Source organism: Carya illinoinensis, chromosome 7 (genome assembly GCF_018687715.1).
Source record: "Carya illinoinensis cultivar Pawnee chromosome 7, C.illinoinensisPawnee_v1, whole genome shotgun sequence".
Taxonomy (NCBI): Eukaryota; Viridiplantae; Streptophyta; class Magnoliopsida; order Fagales; family Juglandaceae; genus Carya; species Carya illinoinensis.
The window spans coordinates 42,617,186-42,637,664 of NC_056758.1; the positions used below are offsets into that span (position 1 = coordinate 42,617,186).

At 36.5% G+C, this 20,479-nt stretch overlaps 4 protein-coding genes across 9 annotated transcripts; all 4 read left to right on the forward strand.

Annotated features, from left to right (window-relative positions):
• The first annotated feature begins 1,592 nt into the window (after positions 1 to 1,592).
• Positions 1,593 to 3,757, forward strand: LOC122315632 (cytochrome b-c1 complex subunit 7-2, mitochondrial-like). Of its 6 annotated transcripts, XM_043131668.1 has the most exons (5): positions 1,594 to 1,772; positions 1,873 to 2,030; positions 2,569 to 2,616; positions 2,762 to 2,786; positions 3,417 to 3,757. In XM_043131668.1, the coding sequence occupies exons 1-4, from the start codon at positions 1,679 to 1,681 to the stop codon at positions 2,765 to 2,767; spliced, it is 306 nt and encodes a 101-aa protein (XP_042987602.1). In that variant the 5' UTR covers positions 1,594 to 1,678; the 3' UTR covers positions 2,768 to 2,786; positions 3,417 to 3,757. The 6 variants fall into 6 exon arrangements, 5 of the variants coding, with proteins under 5 accessions (XP_042987598.1, XP_042987600.1, XP_042987602.1 ...); XR_006244076.1 differs by having other exon boundaries at positions 1,593 to 1,772; positions 2,569 to 2,786; XM_043131667.1 differs by having other exon boundaries at positions 2,762 to 3,757.
• Positions 3,758 to 9,007: 5,250 nt separating this feature from the next.
• Positions 9,008 to 12,126, forward strand: LOC122315634. The gene is made up of 3 exons (XM_043131669.1): positions 9,008 to 9,173; positions 10,181 to 10,678; positions 11,388 to 12,126. The coding sequence occupies exons 1-3, from the start codon at positions 9,017 to 9,019 to the stop codon at positions 11,921 to 11,923; spliced, it is 1,191 nt and encodes a 396-aa protein (XP_042987603.1). The 5' UTR covers positions 9,008 to 9,016; the 3' UTR covers positions 11,924 to 12,126.
• A 1,207-nt stretch (positions 12,127 to 13,333) lies between these two features.
• Positions 13,334 to 16,454, forward strand: LOC122315636 (GTP-binding nuclear protein Ran-3). Its single transcript, XM_043131674.1, has 8 exons — positions 13,334 to 13,496; positions 13,635 to 13,704; positions 14,148 to 14,204; positions 14,343 to 14,460; positions 15,214 to 15,303; positions 15,410 to 15,589; positions 15,676 to 15,753; positions 16,130 to 16,454. The coding sequence occupies exons 1-8, from the start codon at positions 13,404 to 13,406 to the stop codon at positions 16,197 to 16,199; spliced, it is 756 nt and encodes a 251-aa protein (XP_042987608.1). The 5' UTR covers positions 13,334 to 13,403; the 3' UTR covers positions 16,200 to 16,454.
• A 1,335-nt stretch (positions 16,455 to 17,789) lies between these two features.
• Positions 17,790 to 20,417, forward strand: LOC122315637 (GTP-binding nuclear protein Ran1A-like). The gene is made up of 8 exons (XM_043131675.1): positions 17,790 to 17,930; positions 18,097 to 18,151; positions 18,348 to 18,404; positions 18,539 to 18,656; positions 19,163 to 19,252; positions 19,400 to 19,579; positions 19,697 to 19,774; positions 20,012 to 20,417. Exons 1-8 carry the CDS (start codon positions 17,928 to 17,930, stop codon positions 20,094 to 20,096), a joined length of 666 nt encoding a protein of 221 aa, XP_042987609.1. The 5' UTR covers positions 17,790 to 17,927; the 3' UTR covers positions 20,097 to 20,417.
• Positions 20,418 to 20,479: the final 62 nt, after the last annotated feature.

A 20,479-nucleotide genomic window follows, 5' to 3' on the forward strand; every position in this document is an offset into this window, starting at 1 on the left:
GTAGTTCACCATAAAAATTTAAGAACTCTCCAAAATTACTATTTGTATAGTTATAGGCTTTGTTGTATTCGGGAGATGATTTGTTAGCAGCCTATTAGCAAATTTTGATTGAGTGGGGTTTTTATATGCCTCAAAGCCTACAAATTCCTCATATTCTTTTTTCAATTCCTTATTTCCCAACAAGACCTCGTCTATATTCTTTGGTCTTTGGTAGCTCTTTAAGTAACGCATAATTAATATTATATCATTGCATATATGCTATGCATGTGAGTTGTGACCCTTTTTCTAGATCTTTCCCTTTCCCATTGTTTGGACGTTGGAAATTCATCATGTAAATGGGATATCTGTGATCGTAAATTGAGTCAAAGATCACGTACATTTGCTAAAATCTAAATGGTCGGGCATCTATATTTGTTTGTCTACGTCCCCACATCGACGCTGGTGTAAAGTGAGCCAACTTACTGCATCGACCAAAAAAAAGGTTTTAAATAAACTATATGTTGGGGGATTTTTTCCGGACCTGAAGCCCAGGAAGGTTGGCCAAGACCAGGCATCAACGACGCATGGAACTCACGACCCATGTAAGTCGGGTATACTTGTCCGGGTCAGAATATGACATTATGCAAAGAACACAAAAACAAAACCAGTACAAAGGAAGGAAAGCACGCTAGAAAGAAGGGACGAGACACTAAAATAACACCACGAAATCACGTCGCATTAATTATTTTATTATATAATCACACCGCATTAAATGAGATTTGTCAGGAAACACTCATCCTTTCAATCACAAGTCATGAAGCCCCTAGATGCAAGTATAAAAGTAGCCCTCAAGTACCGAAATGAGGGCTTCCCTTTTTTCCTCTCTGAACTCTATAAAGAGGAATCCTCCCAACTGATAATTTTACTTGCTATATTTCTTACTTAATGAAATACCCACCATAGCCGTTGGGCTCAGGAGTTATCTTGTGTTCGCAAAAATAAATTGAAGACCCAAGTTGCCGAGGCCCAAGCTCAAGAGCGTACGAAACATGCCATCAACACTATATGAAAGGGGATTTTTCCATGGGTCTAAAACAAACTTAAATACGGGAAGTCCAACCCTATTATGAAATATGACGTTAATACTATATATTTTAATTAATCTCAAATTATAGAACACAACAGTTTGAGATTGGAAAAAAAAAATATTATTTATTTTTTCATGCATGTTCAACACATTTTAACTGCAACGATTCATTATAAATTATAGGATGATTTATTAATTAAATCAACATCAATATTAGTAAATTAATATATTGAGATGTAATAAATATCGCAAGTTACTGAACAGAATTAACAATTCCTGATTAGAGCTGATATGTAAATTATTTTTATTTTTTATTTTTTTTTAAAAAGAGCTGATATGTGCTATGGTTGGGCCATACTGCTACATGGACCTTGACTTACTAAATTGATAAAATTGCCTCTCAAGTTTTAAATGGACCAAGACTGTAAGAACTCTTCGTTTAGAGGCCTCATTTTGGTCCACTATTGGGCCGATGAATTGATAATGGGCCTAGTTTGACATCTTCATTTTTTATGTTTTTTTCCCCAGCTGAATATCTGCCTTCTGGGGTGGACGTATCTTAAATCTTTCAGAAGAGAATTCCGATCGGCAATAGCACATTCCGACGCGAGGATGTCGTCTTTTTTGCAGACATTTCTGGACCCAAAGAAGAACTGGTTTGCAGCTCAGCACATGAAAACCCTATCCAAACGCCTCCGCAAATACGGTCCGCCTTTTCTCAGAAACCCTAAAAAATTTTCTGTCCTCGATGCATATGTTTATCCACTTTTTTTTTTCTTTTTTGCGTAATTTGAAATGAAATATAGGGCTTCGATACGACGATCTGCACGATCCGTACTACGATCTTGATGTGAAGGAGGCACTGAATCGGCTGCCAAGGGAGATAGTGGACGCGCGCAATCAGCGACTCAAGCGCGCCATGGACCTCTCCATGAAGCACGAGTACCTCCCAGAGAACCTTCAGGTTTTTTTTAACCCTTTTCTTCTTACGTTAAGAGTATTTTAAAAAAAATTATTGTTATTGTTATCTCCGTCCGTTTTATTTTATTTGTCTAAAATCACTTGGATTTGCTGCTGGGAATTTTATTTGTACTAAAGGTTCTCAAAACAAGTTTTCTGGTATGGAGACTTGGTTTATTACTGGGGGAAAAATGTATTTTACTGTTTACAGGTTGAGAGATGGATAAATGCGTATTGGTTAATAGCACTAATAGTTGTTGCTGAAGTGTTTTTTATTTTTTATTTCTTTTCTCGACTACTTTGTACTGTTTTTGGGTTTCATGAACCATATCGTTTTGTTGAAAAATTAGGTTACACAAGTATTCAGTGATTGTGTCCCCATACTCGTCAACTTTGTTTCTGGAAAGGCATAAAGGAATATGTGTCATAAGCTTTCTCGTGAGGCTTTCGGATGTGCATCTTTCATTCTTTAAGCAACATATTTTAAGTTTTAATTGTGTCAATTTCGATATGCCTTTATTGCTGTTTTTACTCTTGTGCAGGCAATGCAAACGCCATTCAGGAGCTACCTTCAAGAGATGCTAGACCTTGTAAGTGGAGATGAAAAATATAAAATGAGATTTATGGAACTTACATGCTTTGCTGATCATGTCACTCTCTTTTGCTGGGATTATCTCCCTAACATCCTTATCTCATGATTCTTGTTGTATTGCTAACAAATGGAGATGGCGGCAGGTTTGAACCTTTACTGATCAAGAAAGTAAGAAGAAAGGCTTCCAAAATATCTATAACCTCAATGGGACTGCTGTTATTGAGTTTGGCATGTTCTTTCTCGCACATTTTCAGAGCATCTACTCCTCCTTTTTTAACTGCATGTTTGTCTAGGTCTAGGCTATGTTTTCTTTATTTCAATGGAAAATCAAATAAGGTATTGGATCAAATATGCATAGGATGTCCATAACTCATTATGGTGGCATGTTCCTACCAATGAATTGGTGGACAGTATGGGATGAATTTCTTGGTAATTACCGTATTTTTAAATTTACTGATATAAAGTCACCTGTTAGGTTCAGTTTAGTGTTCAAAGGGTGGGTCTGAAGGCCCTTGCCTTGGTAAGGTGCCACATCATTAAAACAAATACTGGTAAAGCTTATAAAGTTCGTCCTCCAAAAGGTCAGGTAAAAAAAATTGTGTAGATTACCAATAAAGATTACTTATTTCAAGAATTTCTTATTTAAGTGAACAAAACAATGAAATGGTTTGGGTGGAAGGTAGCATAATCAAACAGAAGTCTTCCAGTCAAGATATCTAAACATGACATCAAACATTTCAAAAAAGCAATAGATAAGGTTGAAATATATGATCAAATGACTTGCTTCATGTTTTGCAGGTGAAAAGAGAGAAGGCTGAACGTGAAGCTTTGGGAGCTTTACCTTTCTATCAGCGTACCATTCCCTGAGCATCTTCGTTCCTCATATCAGTATGCTTGACCAGAGTAGAAGTCTTTATGATATTATGTTGGTACGGGCGGTAAATTCTTTTTGTAGTAGGAATGGGAGATGGTCTACGTCCCTGTTTCAGAATTGGATTTCCAAAATTTTGGTATTTGAATGGCATCAATTGTTCATTCTCATGTACTGGCTGGCCTTTTATCTCTATAATTGAGTATAACACGGTAACACTGCTTATTTTGTGTTGATGAAAATACAATAAACCTGTTTCGATGGTAAAGTGGGTGCCTTCTATTTATGCAAGGATGTTGATCCAGAAAATAGGGTTTCCAAGTTTGTTAAATACTCTAGTTATAAAGGGATTACACAAAACTAATCCTACAAACTGATGTAGTTTAATTTGATTCGTCAGATTGTAAAGTTATTTTTATTATAAAATAGATCTAACAAATCAAATGAAATCATATAAGTTTGTGGGTTTATTCTGTGTAATTCTTTTGTGGATGTAATAGTACTTATCCGGTTTTGATGTTCACCATCTATAGGCATGTTAACAAGAGGGAAGAAATAGCCGATAATTTTTATAGTTTTTATTAGGAAGTGGGTGCGTTCTTTCTCTCGAAACTGTAATTCAGATGAGTTTGAATCTCTCTCTCTCTCTCTCTCTCTCTCTCTCTCTCTCTCTCTCTCTCTCTCTCTGTGGGGAAAATTTTTCAGTCATTGAGCTCGAGTCTTGATCGATCTGTTCTAGTTTAGTTTACGTTTGATGTAACACGTTAACCAACTCATTCATAATCTGGAATTTGGGGTTGCTATCATACAGGCCTGATTTCTAGCAAAATTCGGATGTGTCATCCCAAACTATATGGTTGCCAGTTGCCACTAGATAGCCGCTGTGGGAATACTAGATAGCATATAGATGCATAAATACACACGCTCACACACACACACGTGTATGTGTGTATATATATATCAATCTTATCACAGTCGCGTGCAATTATTCGAGTTCTTATCCACCAAACAAATTCGCGTCCACAAGCTTCTCCCTCAGTCTGTCAATCATGCAATGCCATGTTTCCATAAATGTGTGCATCTGCAAATGTTTTTGGTTGTCCATTTTGCACGGGCACCAACCTTTTAAGTGATTGAAAGTCCTGGCTGTTTTATTTGCAATCTCAATTTAGAGAGAGAGAGAGAGAGACAGAGTAGTGGACAAGAGTGCTCGTTCTAGGAATGATTTGGTTGTGGTTGTGGCTAAAACAATGGTGACCCAAGGACTAGTGCACAGAGGAATTGAATAGATTGGCGTAATCAGAATAAAATCAACCTCCAATTAGAAATATAAAAATGAAAGAGAAGATAACACAAAACCGATTCTTTTAAAGAAGTAAATTATGTCAGTGTAAATAATAGAGCTTTTTGTTCCCTGAGATCGATATTCCTGTCTTCTTCTTCTTTCCTTCACCTTAATATTTGCACGTAGATCTCTTGTACGTGTTTACCAAGTTGGAAGAACAGATGTACTCCATGCAATTAGGACCTACAACTACAAGCACCAAAGAGGGTAGTCACCAGAAATCACCTTTTTTTTTTCTCTCTGTTTTTTTGTGGTATGGTCATAAATTTCCAAAAAGGTTTCCTTCCACTCCTCATGGAATTATTATTATTTATCTACGGATGGACATTCCATGTGATACCAGACCCATGTTTTAATGGAGGAGTGTTGTAGCAATTATAAACCATCCTCCTCCCTGTCTCTTTGGGTACGTATATCATATCTAAACAACCCCATCTCATTGATTTAGGGAGAAAGACTAGTAGCTCATGAAGGGGCTAAAAGAAAAGTTCCAGACTTTATCTGCAACACAAGCCAAAAAGAACTTTCGAAGCCAAGGACAATGCAACATCCGCTTGAACTAGCATATCAATAAGGGTTATATTGCTGGCATTATTTTCAGCTTTTGGGATGTAGAAAATAACCATCTCAAGCTGCATTAATCTTCTGATCCAAGTAATATAAAAAGAAGATTATTATATATTTCTTGTGAACTCTGAATGTTCTTTATATTTCTTCTTCTTTTCAGAAAAAGTAAACGATATCTCTTCTCTAAATTGGCAATGCACGTTGACGTGTGATGTCAAGACAACTTCAATTAATGCTAGCATATGGATATATATACTACTGTCGCCGTATTAGCCCAACGTGTAGCACGTCAGTTGGCTCGTTCCTTTCTATCAAGGATAGTGATAGGCTTACTACTCTATTATTATTTATTTACTACTTATAAGTTATTAGAATTTTTTTATTTTTTTATCATTTTCTTTTAAATATTTTTTTAACATCCTTAACCATTAAGAAAAAATTAAAAAAATATATAATTTTACTAATAGTCACTTTTTTAATCATTAAGTAAAATAAAAAATTTTAAAAAAATAAAATACAAAATGAGTAATAAATAGATAGTAAAAGAGTAGTAACCTATCATTTTCCTTCTATCAATTGCCAGAAAAATGATAATGCGTCAACAAACTCAAACCGTCAACAGTTAGTCGCCGCCGACCGACGCCACTTCTCAAGTTGACACTTTTAAAATATTTTTCCCTTTCTTCTTTATTATTTCTCCGCTGTTTGGATTTTAATGTTGTTGTTGTTGTTTAAGTTTCATTCTAAAATTTATTCTTTTCAATTCTATTAATTAATATGTCATAATTTAATTAATTAATATTATTTGTTATGTCGATCGCTTAAATAATTTTTTTTTTTTAAATTGTTGCAGTAAATTATTTAAAATATATTATATCAATTAATGTGATTGAGAATAATAAAATTAAAGATAAATAAATAGTCATTGACATCTAAATTCTAAACGGTAACTAAGCATGCACATGCATGAACCTAAAAGTGGATCTCAACATTTTTCTGTGCCGAACCCAACATGACACATCAGATCTGTCTCTTTTTGAATCCCAGTCATGTTCATACAACTAAGAATTATAAAGAAAACGAAAGGAAGAAAAAGCCAGCCCTCTTTGTGAACAACAACCCAACACCGCCCTTTCCCTTGAAATCCAAAAGGGAATTTGGAAATCTCTTTTTACAACTTATGAGCACACTCAAAACAATACTTGTGGCTGAAGATTTTGACAGTGACAGCTAGTGGGTCAATGATTTTAATATTTATATCACTATTAATACATATTATAAAATAAGAGTATTTTTACAAAATAATATTATTTTTATAAGATATTTTACAAAAATGACATTCATTTTAAAATATTCTTACATAAAATATTGTAAAAAAATGAATATCAGTCTGTTTCGATTAACGTACGTAGGACCAATCAATGCTCATCGGATCCATCCAACTGCCGAGTATCATGGGCTTCCTTATTCATTCAATACGCGTACTAATTATTATTTATAGGAATCTAACATATATGCATACCAGCCGACAATAATATAAGCCTTGAACTACCGAATATGGATTTTTACTAAAATAAAACAAAAATAAGTAATAAAAAAATAAAGAAAATCAAATCAAAGAAGAAGAAGAGAGTAAATTTAAGTCAATATAAATGAATATATATTTAGAGAGAGAGATATATATATATATATATATATGTACAAAAAGAGGAAGGCACCCCGATATCCGGCCGAAGCTGGGGCGTCCACATGGAGGCGATCAGAGAGTCGACCCCCTCCCGATGCTGTATTATTTATGATATGAGATCAAGAGGTTGCAGGCCCACATGACTCTTTTATGGTGCAAGCCCAGAAGCAGGCAGGCCACGACCATTGCGCATGCTTTAACCATGAGATTAGGTCAGCTTCGATTTTCATTATCCCTCCCTTGTCTCGCTATGATCTAATGTGGGCCATATTTCTGAACCCCACCCTCCTCACTGCCTGGCCCACTTTCCCCGTGATATGTTCTTGGAGGTTTTCCATCTTTCATTTTTTTTTTTTTCAAGTTAGTTTTCCCCCCATGATCGATGCAGCTAGCTAGCAAGCTTTGGATGGTTTCACTAATTGCGGAACATGCATGCACGTACACTAGATCCATCTGTGTTCATTCAAAATTATATGTGCTGTAGTATTACTATTTTTACCCAGTATGATGTGATTCATTCATCATCACACTTGGCTCGAGTTCAAATTTGGGATCATGATGCTTGGCAGCTCAGTGCCTCTGCCCCTATGTCTTTTTTAAAGTTTATTAACCTTATTCCAATTATCTTAAAGTCGGCAGATCTAATTATTCTTATATATATGTCAAGTTTGACATGTATATATAGATCAAACGACTGTAGGATTATGATTTATATGGTAACGACAAATTAGATGATGATGGACCATAATTTAGTTGAAAACTGAAAAGTTGTCAATTTTTTTTTTTTTTAATGAAAAAAGAAGGGTAATTTCGGCATGTAGTTCTGCGTAGACAGGTAGTGCGTGTATATATATTTTTTATCGTTATTTTTATGGTGTATAGGACGACACAACAAAGTAATTAGAGTGACATGTTTCATCGATCGAACAATGACAGGTGGATTTTGGCACGAGGTAGACTGACATGAGAAGAATGGATATACCTTGGATAGAGCAGGTTCATGGCAAATCATCCAAGCCCATGTCCGGCCAACATCCTCAATTATCTAGCTAAAATTAGACGTTATTATCTATCACACGGTTCAGACCAACGTTATGAGATCGGCTGCACCAAAATCCAAATAAATATTAAAGGGTAATGATATGTATAAACACAAATAGATAAATTTTAAGTACTTTATTCAAAAATAAATCTCACTAAAAAAGGAAAATATTCTAGTCATTTACATAAAAGCAATCACACAAATTGATATAGTTTGATATAGATTTATCGTATAATTATAAAATTACTTTTATTATAAAGTAGATTTAACAGATCGATCAAATAAATCTATATCAATTTGTAAAATTATTTTATATAATTATTTCATAGATGTAGCAGTAATCCTCAAAAATAATAAAGATTTTTACACTTTTTAATCATTACTCAATAATAAAACAACGGATTTGTAAGCAGGTTAGTTGGCAGGATTGACAACTCTTTGCCAAGTTCAGGGACCTAACGTTCTAATCTTTGTAATGGGAGGATATATTAGCTAGGTTTCTTGGCGTGGTCTTAGTTTAATATAGGCCTATTTTAGTCATTCAAGGTCGATAATAATTTTATCGGAACTCGGGAATCCAAAACGCACATACATTTAAATTTTATTCATTCTTCTTGCTTGGTGCATTTAAATACACCATTATGACCAAAATGACCGGTAACTACGTACCTTAGCAAAAAGTAAGCAAAGCAAAAGCAGTGTCGAGTACGGCTGGCTTGCATATCGGCTTTGGGGGAGGAAAACCCATGTGACTTCGAACACCTATCTGTCTTCAACCTCCCGCTACAAGACGTCTCGATCTTAGTCATATTATTATTAATAATGGCAAAACAGATGTTTCGTAGAAATCCGAGGGCTTCTTGCTAGCTTGTCATGCATATTAGGCATGGCTCACACTCCCTTGGCTCAATGCGTTCTACACCAATATCTCAATCGTCGGCTGTCTCCAAAAATTGCGCAGAGCTCCTTCACTATGCGAGGGATCGCCTTTCTGTCGGTGCTATTGTGCGCCACCTTCCACATCGCCTTATCCCTCACCGACGGTACTGACTAATTAATTCAATTGCATACACACATATATATGTATCAGTATGTTTTACGTACATTATATGCATGTATACTACATATATGGTGCTACATCTGCTTCTTTCAAAAGAAACTGGCTTACAAAGTATGATATCATGTTGGGCTTGGGCTATCTTGTTTTCAAAGGAGTGATGCATGGTTGTGATTTGAGATTTCAGTACTGGTTTTCTTAGTTCTTAATTTCCAGCTACAAAACTAGTCCACACTGTGGTTTGCAGGATTAATTTCTTCAGTCAGATTCATCCTATATATATAGCTAATTTGAATTAAGTCGTGATCAAGGTCGACATAGATGTGGAAAGTTTTGAGTATTTCAAATTTTTTTCATGGCGCATAGTTAGGGTGAAACTTGAGATTTCAAGTGAGCAGTAAGCTGCAAACTGTTTCAAACAGAATTGCAAACCGGTAGGTTTGGATATTAAGAAGAGTTGTAAATAGTAATAAAAAGTAAGTTAAAAATAGTAATAAAATAATAAAAATAATAATAAAATATGTGAAAAGTAATAATAAAATAATAAAAAATATGTAAAAAGTAATAAATAGTAATAAAAATAAATAAAAAAATAATAAATAATAATAAGAAGTGTACTTCAATAGTGTAGTAATAATAATATTGAATAATAGTAATAAAAATATATTAAAATAATAATAAAATAATAAACAGCAGCGTAGAAAGTAAAGTGGTCAACACCCCAACACTTAAACCTCTGCATGGGACCAGTGTTTACCCTGCTTTGCCGGATTCCACGTGACGGTGGATTGTTATGTTTTGTCAGAGGTGACGTTGAATTTACAGTTTTCATTCGAACGTAAATTGATGCTCTGGTTGAAATTAACTCGAAAATTACTTCCTTTGTTTTCGGTCGAGCTAATGTAGGTTTGCACCTTTCATAATTCGAATACCTTAAGCATGCTGCAACCGACATAATTCCAATGAACGCCTTTTTTTTGTTTTCCTATGCAGGATTATTACCAAATGGGAACTTCGAGTATGGCCCAAAACCCGCTGACATGAAGGGAACGGTGGTGAAGGGGCGGCATGCCATACCAGAGTGGGAAGTTTCAGGGTTTGTGGAGTACATAAAATCGGGCCAAAAGCAAGGGGACATGATGCTGGTGGTGCCAGAGGGAGCCTTTGCGGTGAGGCTTGGGAACGAGGCGTCGATCAAGCAAAGCATGAAAGTGATCAAGGGAATGTATTATTCGCTCACGTTCAGCGCCGCCCGCACCTGCGCTCAAGAGGAGCGGCTAAACGTGTCGGTGGCACCAGATTGGGGCGTGCTGCCAATGCAAACACTGTATAGCAGTAATGGGTGGGACTCGTATGCGTGGGCGTTCCAAGCCGAGAGCGATGTTGCGGCCATCGTGCTTCATAATCCAGGAGTGGAGGAGGATCCTGCATGTGGCCCTCTTATTGATTCAATTGCAATTAAAGCCTTATACCCTCCTAGACTAACCAACAGTGAGTTCTTTCTAGCATTGACATGATGATCATATTTCGCGCCCACATCCACTCACATGAATGCACGGCTACCCTGACTTTGATATTTCCTTCTACGGGATCTTGCATAAAAATCCATGTGCCTCTGTTTTGGGCTTTATGGACATCCATGATTAAGGTCCCATAGCAGCTATAGCCCAAAGGACCACTTTTTTTCAGTCGCTCGCTTTACCCGCTGGAAGTAGGTAGCAGGTGCCCCTCGTATATATCTGTTTGCAACTTTTGGCACAAGATAGTACTAGAATCCGGCATTTGGGCTCAATTAATGGTTTAGGCACTTTATATATATGAATACGGCGAATTCAGACGTTCGTGGCCATCACTGTCCAAGTAGTGGCAGCTTGCAGCAACTTGGAACATGTCAGAACATCGAGTTAATGAGAGTCTGCAAATCTACCTAACATTAATTTACAGCTTGCCCCAACTGGCTGTCCTATTAGATAGACATTCCTATACAACATATTAGATCTGTAGCATGTCATAATTTATTCTCGTCCCCTAAACTTTTTATGCCATAAACACAGATTTGGTTCAAATGTCAGTCACTTTTATTTTCGGTCATTTAAATATTGAATATCAAAACTTTCACATGGTTCTCTTCAAATTATGATGTTATATTAATCTTTTGATAGCCGACAAGCTTATTTATTTGGACTTTGTGATTGCGTAGAAAACTTACTGAAGAATCCGGATTTCGAAGAAGGACCGTATATATTCCCCAACACGTCCTGGGGAGTCCTCATCCCACCAAACATCGAGGATGACCACTCTCCACTGCCAGGTTGGATGGTGGAGTCACTCAAAGCCGTCAAATACATAGACTCGGACCATTTCTCGGTACCGCAAGGCAAACGAGCCGTAGAACTTGTCGCTGGAAAAGAAAGCGCCATCGCACAAGTGGCCAGGACCATCCCCGGAAAGACCTACGTTCTCTCTTTTGCCGTGGGCGACGCCAGCAACTCCTGTGAAGGGTCCATGATCGTCGAGGCATTTGCCGGCAAGGACACAGTAAAAGTTCCTTACGAATCCAAGGGCAAAGGTGGATACAAGCGTGCTGTACTCAAGTTTGTGGCTACTTCTCCACGAACTCGTATAATGTTCCTCAGCACATTTTACACCATGAGAAGTGATGACTTTTCTTCACTGTGCGGCCCTGTTCTGGATGATGTGAAGCTGTTGAGTGTTCGTAATCCAAGGCGTATGTGATCAGGCCAATGTTAACGTATATTTGGGATCTTTGTGGTCGATACTATGAGTAATTTTGTTTGTAAGGAAGCATTATGGGGTTTTTTAGAGTATAATTCGAAAATAAAAATATATATATACATGATTTGTAAGGATAGAATATATTGGGCATCATGTACTTTAGCAGAATAAATGAGTAAAATGGATATTACATATTCATGATATGTCTTGAAGGTACAAGAAAAAATGTGGTGCCCCTTTCTTTTTAATTTGTTTTTCCAACTAATGAATAATTTTATTTACTCGCTAAACTAAATCTGAACCGGTGCCATACCTCAAAATCATTGAAAATTTATATATTTATTGAACATTTAATAGGACGTGTTTTAATGTAGGGCTTTCATTGAGGCACCATACCTCAAAATCATTGGAAATTTGGAATCTTATGTTATTCATGGATTGATCTTCCCACAACCTGTAAAATATATAAATAGGAGCAATAGTGCTTTTTATTATATAAATCACGTTGGAATTTTATTATTAATTTTAAGTGACTTTAAATTAATTATAAAAAATCACTTAAAAGAAGATATTTTGATTAGAAGTGTTCCAAATATAAAGAAATTTTACAAAGCTTTTTTGCAAAAATACATTTAAAAATTGATATGTTGACATAGTTTCATTTGATATCTTATATGTGTTTTATAATAAAAATAATTTTATAATTTGACGTATCACGTTAAATCACGTTAGCTTGTAAATTTATTTTTATAAATCCTCTTAATAACTAAAATATTTTTTTTATTGATTTAGATCCCGTTTGGATTTGGAAAGTATTTTATCTCATCATTAGAAATTTTCTAAATTTTTATACAAAATATAATAAACGATTTAATTTTTTCAAATTCTAAAATAATAATGATATTAAAAAATAATATTATAATATTATTTTATTCAACTTTTATTTTTCATTTAAAACTATCTCATCTTATCTCTAAACCTAAACTAGTCCTTAAACAAAAATAAATAATTTGAATTTAGAAATAAGATAAAATGAGATGAAATGATTTTAGTTAAAAGATGAAAATTGAATAAAATATTATTAAAATATTATTTTTTTAATATTATTATTGTTTTAAGATTTAAAAAAATTAAATTGAAATTTAAAAAAATTAAATTATTTATTATATTTTATATAAAAATTTAAAAAATATAATAATAAAATAAATTTAGATACTATTCGAATCCAAACGGTCAAGCTAGACGAAAGAGTGGAGAGAGAAGGTGGATGCACAGGCCCAGCTTTTCAGCCCACAGGATTAGACTAACGAGTCGAGAGAGAACAACCTCAATTGGTCGGCCACACGTAGACTTCATTACTCCAGGACTAAAATCGGACGGCCCAGACAACTGCGTCAGCCTGAAGCTAACCTGGAAAGCAAGCGTTAGGGCCTCTCCTCCAGCTCCTCCCTCCGTAATATAAAACCCTCAAAAATCCCAAATGCTCGTTCCTCTCTCGCTCTCTCTCTCTCTCTCTGTGGAATTTGCTCTCCGCGCTACAGACAGGGACTTACATCTGAAAGACGAACAAATGGTATAGCTCTACTCTCGTATTTCCTCCCAGAATATTCCTTTCTTTTGTTTGATCTTCGACTTCATGCCATGTTTCGGCCGTTTTCCATTTCTTATTCTGATTTTGCGTGGCATTTGATCTGTTGCTTTCGTCTTTCAGGCTTTGCCGAATCAACAGACCGTAGATTATCCGAGCTTTAAGCTTGTGATTGTTGGCGATGGTGGAACCGGTAATTTTTTTCTTTAATAGAGTATTTTTCCTTCAAGATCTGTGTGGTTCACTGGTTGTAGGGAAAATTTGGGACAGGAAAATAAAGATATCTAATACAACTAATCCGTGCTGGTCTTGGTTACAAGGCCTCCTTATTTATAGGGTTTCAATTGAAACTACTCGTAAGAAAAAATCTTTAGGGTGAAACTAAGAAAAAGAAGAGAACTTTTCGCAATCTTGATGATTTTCTTATCAAACTAATAACCATTCCTCGTTCTTTTAGGAGTGAGTGGTATTCTTTGCCATTTCCATTTTTGTCAGTTGGATTTCCGTGTGATATATTAATTGCCTTGAATTTTGTGACTATTTCCGAACTCACTGAGTTGTTAAAGCATTTGTATTTTATTACTCTCGATTTTGCTTATTAAATTCCTAATGTTTAAATAATCAAAAATAATGCAGGAAAAACAACGTTTGTGAAAAGGCATCTTACTGGGGAGTTTGAGAAGAAATATGAACGTGAGTTTCATGAATTCGTTTTCATATTTTGGTCCGTTTACTTTGTATTTTGGAAGTATCAAAACCTTGCTGTAAGTGCAAAGTTAAGTATCAAAACCTTGTTGTTTTGTGGGGGCTGATCTTTCATTTGGTGGACAGCGACCATTGGTGTGGAAGTCCATCCATTGGACTTTTTCACCAACTGCGGGAAAATTCGTTTCTACTGCTGGGATACGGCCGGGCAAGAGAAGTTTGGCGGCCTTAGAGATGGTTATTAGTGAGTATTCTGTATAATGAGTTTTGGACAAGATTCTTTATATCCAACTTTCTATTTTGCATAGGTGAGATGTATCTGTTGGGTACCATTGTCGTCTTTAAATCATTTAATGCTTGTAGGCAATAGCTATACTTGTGATTCCTATAAAATAGCCGTTTCATATAAAACACTTGTTTCATAAGAATAGTTGTTTGAACTTTCTTGTGTTCTTGAGATCTACATAATGCCAAGTTGTTTTGTTTTATAATTCAAGAAATAGTAACTTCCATTGTGGTTTTAGGCATGATTTACGAGTTAAGGATAATAATTCTGTTTTTTCTTTTTTTGAAAGTAAGAAGTTTATTGAAATACGTAATTAGGCCTAAGGATAATAATCTTGTTTTTATGCACTTGGATATGGTTTGCAATTTCAACCTACTTGGTGGTTGCGTCTTCTCTGATTACATTCTTCAGTGATTCCAATGTTTTCTCCGTGATATTAATCTGAACTTATCTGAATGTTTGTACGACACTTGGTGTTGTTTATCTAAGCTATGTGAACAACATTATATATACATACATATGTATATATAATATATTGGAGTAAAAATTTTCGGCTTTAGTATCAATTTTCTTGATAATTTTCTGCTGTCAGGACTCTCCCTGAATTTATTTTTGTTTCTTTTTCCTCTTTTATTTTTTTGGTCTTAATATCACTGTAGTCTGATGTTCAGCCTCTTTTGCCTATGTATAAAAACCATTCTCATTGTGCAGCATCCATGGGCAATGTGCAATCATCATGTTTGATGTTACTGCTAGGTTGACATACAAGAATGTTCCAACATGGCACCGCGACCTTTGCCGGTCTGTCCAGAAATCCTGACTGATCACTTGTTAAGTTTTAATGCCTTTTCAAGGCTTCATTGGGATTCATGGCCGCTTTGGCACTTCCTATGTTGTCATTTTTCAGTGTGTGTGAAAACATCCCAATTGTTCTTTGCGGAAACAAGGTTGATGTGAAGAACAGGCAGGTGAAGGCAAAGCAGGTTACTTTCCACCGGAAGAAGAATTTGCAGTATTATGAGATATCGGCCAAGAGCAATTATAACTTTGAGAAGCCCTTCTTATACCTTACCAGGAAACTTGCAGGGTAAATACTTGTTACTTTCTGTAGGGTATACTTTCCCATTCACTTTCAGCGTTCCTGCTAATTCTGCAATATGCTTCTTGTTTTAGGGATCCTAATCTGCATTTTGTTGAAACTCCTGCCCTGGCTCCTCCAGAAGTGCAAATTGACTTGGCTGCACAGCAACAGTAAGCCTTTGTTTATAACTAGAATTCTCTCTCTCTTTCTCTAATGGGGCGCGTATCGCTGTTCCTGTATTTTCTGGGTATCAGTGTGATATAACTAATTGTCATATTTGATTCTGTACTCTTAAGTGCTTCCGTTATATCCTTGGATTTCTCACAGAAAATTCTTGATTTTTGCTTTGAATAAGCTGGATTCCTTGACCCCTCTCTCTGGTCCAATGCATCACAATTGACATTAGCAGTTTAATTTCAGTAATAAATTACTGGATAAGTTTTTATTTAAAAAATATATTACTGATACGTGTGGTGCTCAGAGTTCTTCCTTTCGAGTCTCACTAATTAGTTTGGATCTTAACCTTTGTAATTTTTTTTTTCACAGGCACGAGGCTGAGCTTGCTGCTGCTGCCAGTCAGCCCCTTCCAGATGACGATGATGACACCTTTGAGTAAATTGGGTGATTCTTCTCGCCAGGCTTTCTTACCAAGATTTGCAAGTCCATTGGCCATTTATTTTCTTTTCCCCTACCCCCTCCCAACCCCATAATTGCTGGCATTTGTGAAGGTTGAGAATATATTTTTGGTTGTACAATCTTGAGGACGTGGAGCTGTACCAGTGTGTTGCTTTGTTTTGGTTTTTATGCCTTTAGGCGCGACATTTATATATATTCACTTGGCAATTACATATTTTTCAGAATTTGGCTTCAATCGAGTTTGTGGCCGGCCCCTTTTAAGAGTTTCTAGTTGCCTAATCATTTTCATTGAATGCAAGATATTTTCCTTGAATTTCCCAATGCGACAATACGCCTGAAATTACGCACATACGGTATATTGTAATATACAAGTAATATGTCACAATAAAATGGTTGTGTTGGTCTTGATTATCATATTCTCAAGTATGTTTTAACGTACAAGTGTTGTGAAAAGTATTGTGTTTATCATTTTTCTTAAAAAATAAGACTACAAAGACACTGACTGTAGGGGATCAAAGACTTCCTCCCATCTTACAAGCCTATCGATTTGGTTTCAGCAGTCCACTTGGCAATTACAAGTGCTTGTCGACTAACAACTCTAGGAATCCATATGAACTTCCAAATTCTTTTTCACAGAGGTATCCATCAACATGGTCAACCTAGCCTCTCAATCTTCATGTATTCGGCTTGGCGGTCTGATTGATGGCTTTGTAAACTCTCATGGAGTCGCCTTTAAACTGTACTTTACCAAAACAAGTTTTTCTGCAAGAAGACGCGCCAATATCGCAGCTCTACCTTCGCCCTCGCAGCACGACGTTGTTGGAATTGTTGGAATCTTTTCCATCCATGCATGGTGGATATGTCCTGATGAGTCCCTTGATACTGCAGCAACGAATGATTACTTTCTAGTTGATTTTCCATTTGTCCTCTTCAGGGAGGATCTAGCATTTTTCCTTTTCCATATTCTCAACTTTCTGTACTCCACTCTGTTCTTCTATTCTGTGTTTTACTCTAGTGATCATCTGCATAATAGCATGATAGTGGCTGGAACAAGGGTGAAATCTTATTCTTTTTCCATATCTACGTTCAGTTCTTGTTTGGACTGTACTTTATCGAGTGTAAGATACAGTAGTAATATGGTGGATGATAATAAGAAGGAACTATATATTTTAGTTTTTTAACACTTCGGTGCTCCCTTTTGTTCGAGAGGTACCAGTGGGAGCAAAATAAAATATTCTTGTCCGAAACTGGGACCCCCGATGGCTTAATTCTTTGCGTAAGACAGTGAAGAATATTGATCACGACACCATTGACACGTACTGCATGCTTGCATGCATCCCTAGGAAAAAAGGAAGTTGATTCTCACGTCCACATGGAATATCTTTTACGCTCATCTGGATGGCCATCCTATCTATTATAGATGTTGATGGCATGGAGATTAATTTCCTTGATGTTCACACACGCAGCTGGATGGATGGATGGCTGCTGGAGTCGGAGTGTATGGTTGAAATTGAAGCTTAGAATTTAAGCGGGGGATCTAACGGCATACAAAATTGCGTCCAACAAAAGTCGATCCCATCCCATATATAATATATATGTGTATAAACACTTCACGGCCTCCAACACACTCTTCATCATTCAATAGTCCATACCAAACCAAAACCCTCTGCCAATCTGTATCTCTCCCACCCGTACGCCCTCCCCATAAATGGTGAGCCTCTCTCTCTCTCTCTCTCTCTCTCTCTCTCTCTCTCTCTCTCTACATATATGTACATATATGTGTGTATATATATTACGTACTTGCTACAGTTTTCTTCATGTATATAAGTTGCATGTCATGGTGACATTGCTCTATTTATTTGGCGCTTTCGAATCAGCAACCCGTGGCTCACCCTTCCTTTAAGCTCGTGATCGTCGGTGATGGTGGAACTGGTACTCTCTCTCTCTCTCTCTCCCGAATCTTGTCTTGTCCGTTGTTCTTTTAATATGTTTCTCAAGACCATTCTGTTTCTTATTCACTTTTATGCTTTGTTGGCAACCAAATGGGGCGTATGACCTCTCCAGGCTCTCCTACCCCCCACCTCCCCTTTCTCTTAAATCTAAATGAAGCGTTTTTTATTCTGTACAGGCAAGACTACGTTTGTCAAACGTCATCTTACCGGAGAGTTCGAGAAGAGATATGAGCGTATGGACTCTTTTCTCTTTCTATTTTTCTAACATTCGTTGTTGTGATTGTTTGGACTCTGTTTGTGTGTGCTCCCGCTCCAGACTTGATGATAAATATGTAACTTGTGAAATCTTCAACATCCCTATCTACAGCCACAATCGGTGTGGAAGTTCATCCGCTGGATTTCTTCACGAATTTCGGGAAGATCAGGTTCGACTGCTGGGATACTGCTGGCCAGGAGAAGTTTGGTGGACTCAGAGATGGTTACTAGTATGCATTTTTACCCTGTTTTACAATAAACTATAGTGATTACAGCGTACGTGGATCATATTGGCATTGTTAACTTGGATGATCCGCTACATCTTTCCGCAAGTTTACTGCAACACTTGAATATCAGGGGCATTGTGTTCTTTAGTTGTTGATACTGCAGAGAGAGAACTTGGAATTAGTGCTTATTGCTGATTCTGTTTACTTACATTCACGTTAAGTTTGTAAAAGAACAATAGAGGAGATATCTGAACAAAACCAAATCTCTTGATGTGACATTGTGGTAGAACAATCTGGCCATCTTGTGTTTGTCGGTTTGATAAGAGAGTTCTGGGTATACGATTTTTGTCAAAGATTTGAATTGATTCATTGCGACTCTGTTTAATCTGGGACTTTTGTGGTTGTGAATATGTTATGAATTGTGCATGACAGTGTGCATCTAAATTTCTGGATCAGTCTTTCATTCATTCTTTTTTGACACTTGTTATGCCTACTTTTTTTATTTTCAGTATTCATGGACAATGTGCCATAATCATGTTTGATGTCACTGCTCGCCTGACATACAAAAATGTCCCAACATGGCACCGCGATCTTTGCAGGTGAGTTGGTGATGCCTTTTCTTTTCATTGTTTTGATTTTCTGTTTCCCCTTATTTCCTATATTGTACTACTGTCTAACTCTCCGTGTTTCTCTTTTACTAAGCAAAAACGCCCTTCTAAGTGGGTTCTTTGTTGCTATTTTATCAGGGTCTGTGACAACATTCCCATAGTTTTGTGTGGTAACAAGGTCGATGTCAAAAACAGGCAGGTCAAAGCAAAGCAGGTTACCTTTCACAGAAAGAAAAACCTGCAGTATTATGAAATTTCTGCAAAGAGCAATTACAACTTTGAGAAACCTTTCTTGTATCTTGCCCGAAAGCTAGCAGGGTAATGTTCTCGTGAATTCATTTCATTGTTATTTTTGCATTTCGGTTTTGGTTCTTTACTGCCTCTTGCAGGCAGATATATGGGAAGATAGTTTAACTAAGCAACTGGTAACTGCAGAAATCTTGATCTACACTTTGTTGAATCGCCTGCTCTTGCTCCTCCTGAAGTTCAAATTGACATGGCTGCACAAGCACAGTAAGTGATTATGCCTTTTTCCCTGATTCATGTTAGCTTTTCCTTTCTCATCTCTTCGAACTTTGGCCACCGAAGCTTTATTTTTTGAGACAATTAAATTCTTCCAATCATATTATAGTATCTATACACTGAGGCAGCTTTGTTCCCTCATCAATGAATAGATTGTATTCTGCTGCCACTTTTATGAATCCTCAGTGAACTCGTGCTGATACAAATTATTGTGGAATTATTGTTCAGACATGAAGCCGAGCTAAATTATGCAGTTGCACAGCCTCTTCCGGATGAAGACGATGATTTTATTGAGCCGGTCTATTTTGTTTAGACCGATAGTCTTGCTGGATTTAGGTTGTTTGGACAGGTTACTTTGCAATATTGCTTGGGTATCCTCTGTAGATTAAGGTTGGTTATTGTAGTTTTTTTTTTTTTTTTTTGGGTTCAAAGCTCAGATGCCTTTTTCTCAGGTCATATAGGGTTTACTTTTCTAGTACTCTCCGTTGATGCGTTGGTGGGTCATGGGTGGGTGTTTGATGTGCACAGATGTTCGGAACCACGATTCTTGTGTTGTCAAGTTATTACCTTGTAGCTAGAGAACCGAGGTCATATTGAGGAAGGTGATATCAATTGAATTGCTCCATTTTAGAAATTCTTCCTTGTGAAAGGATTCGATTCCCCTGAACAGCATGCTAGGTTTGAAAAACCATGAGA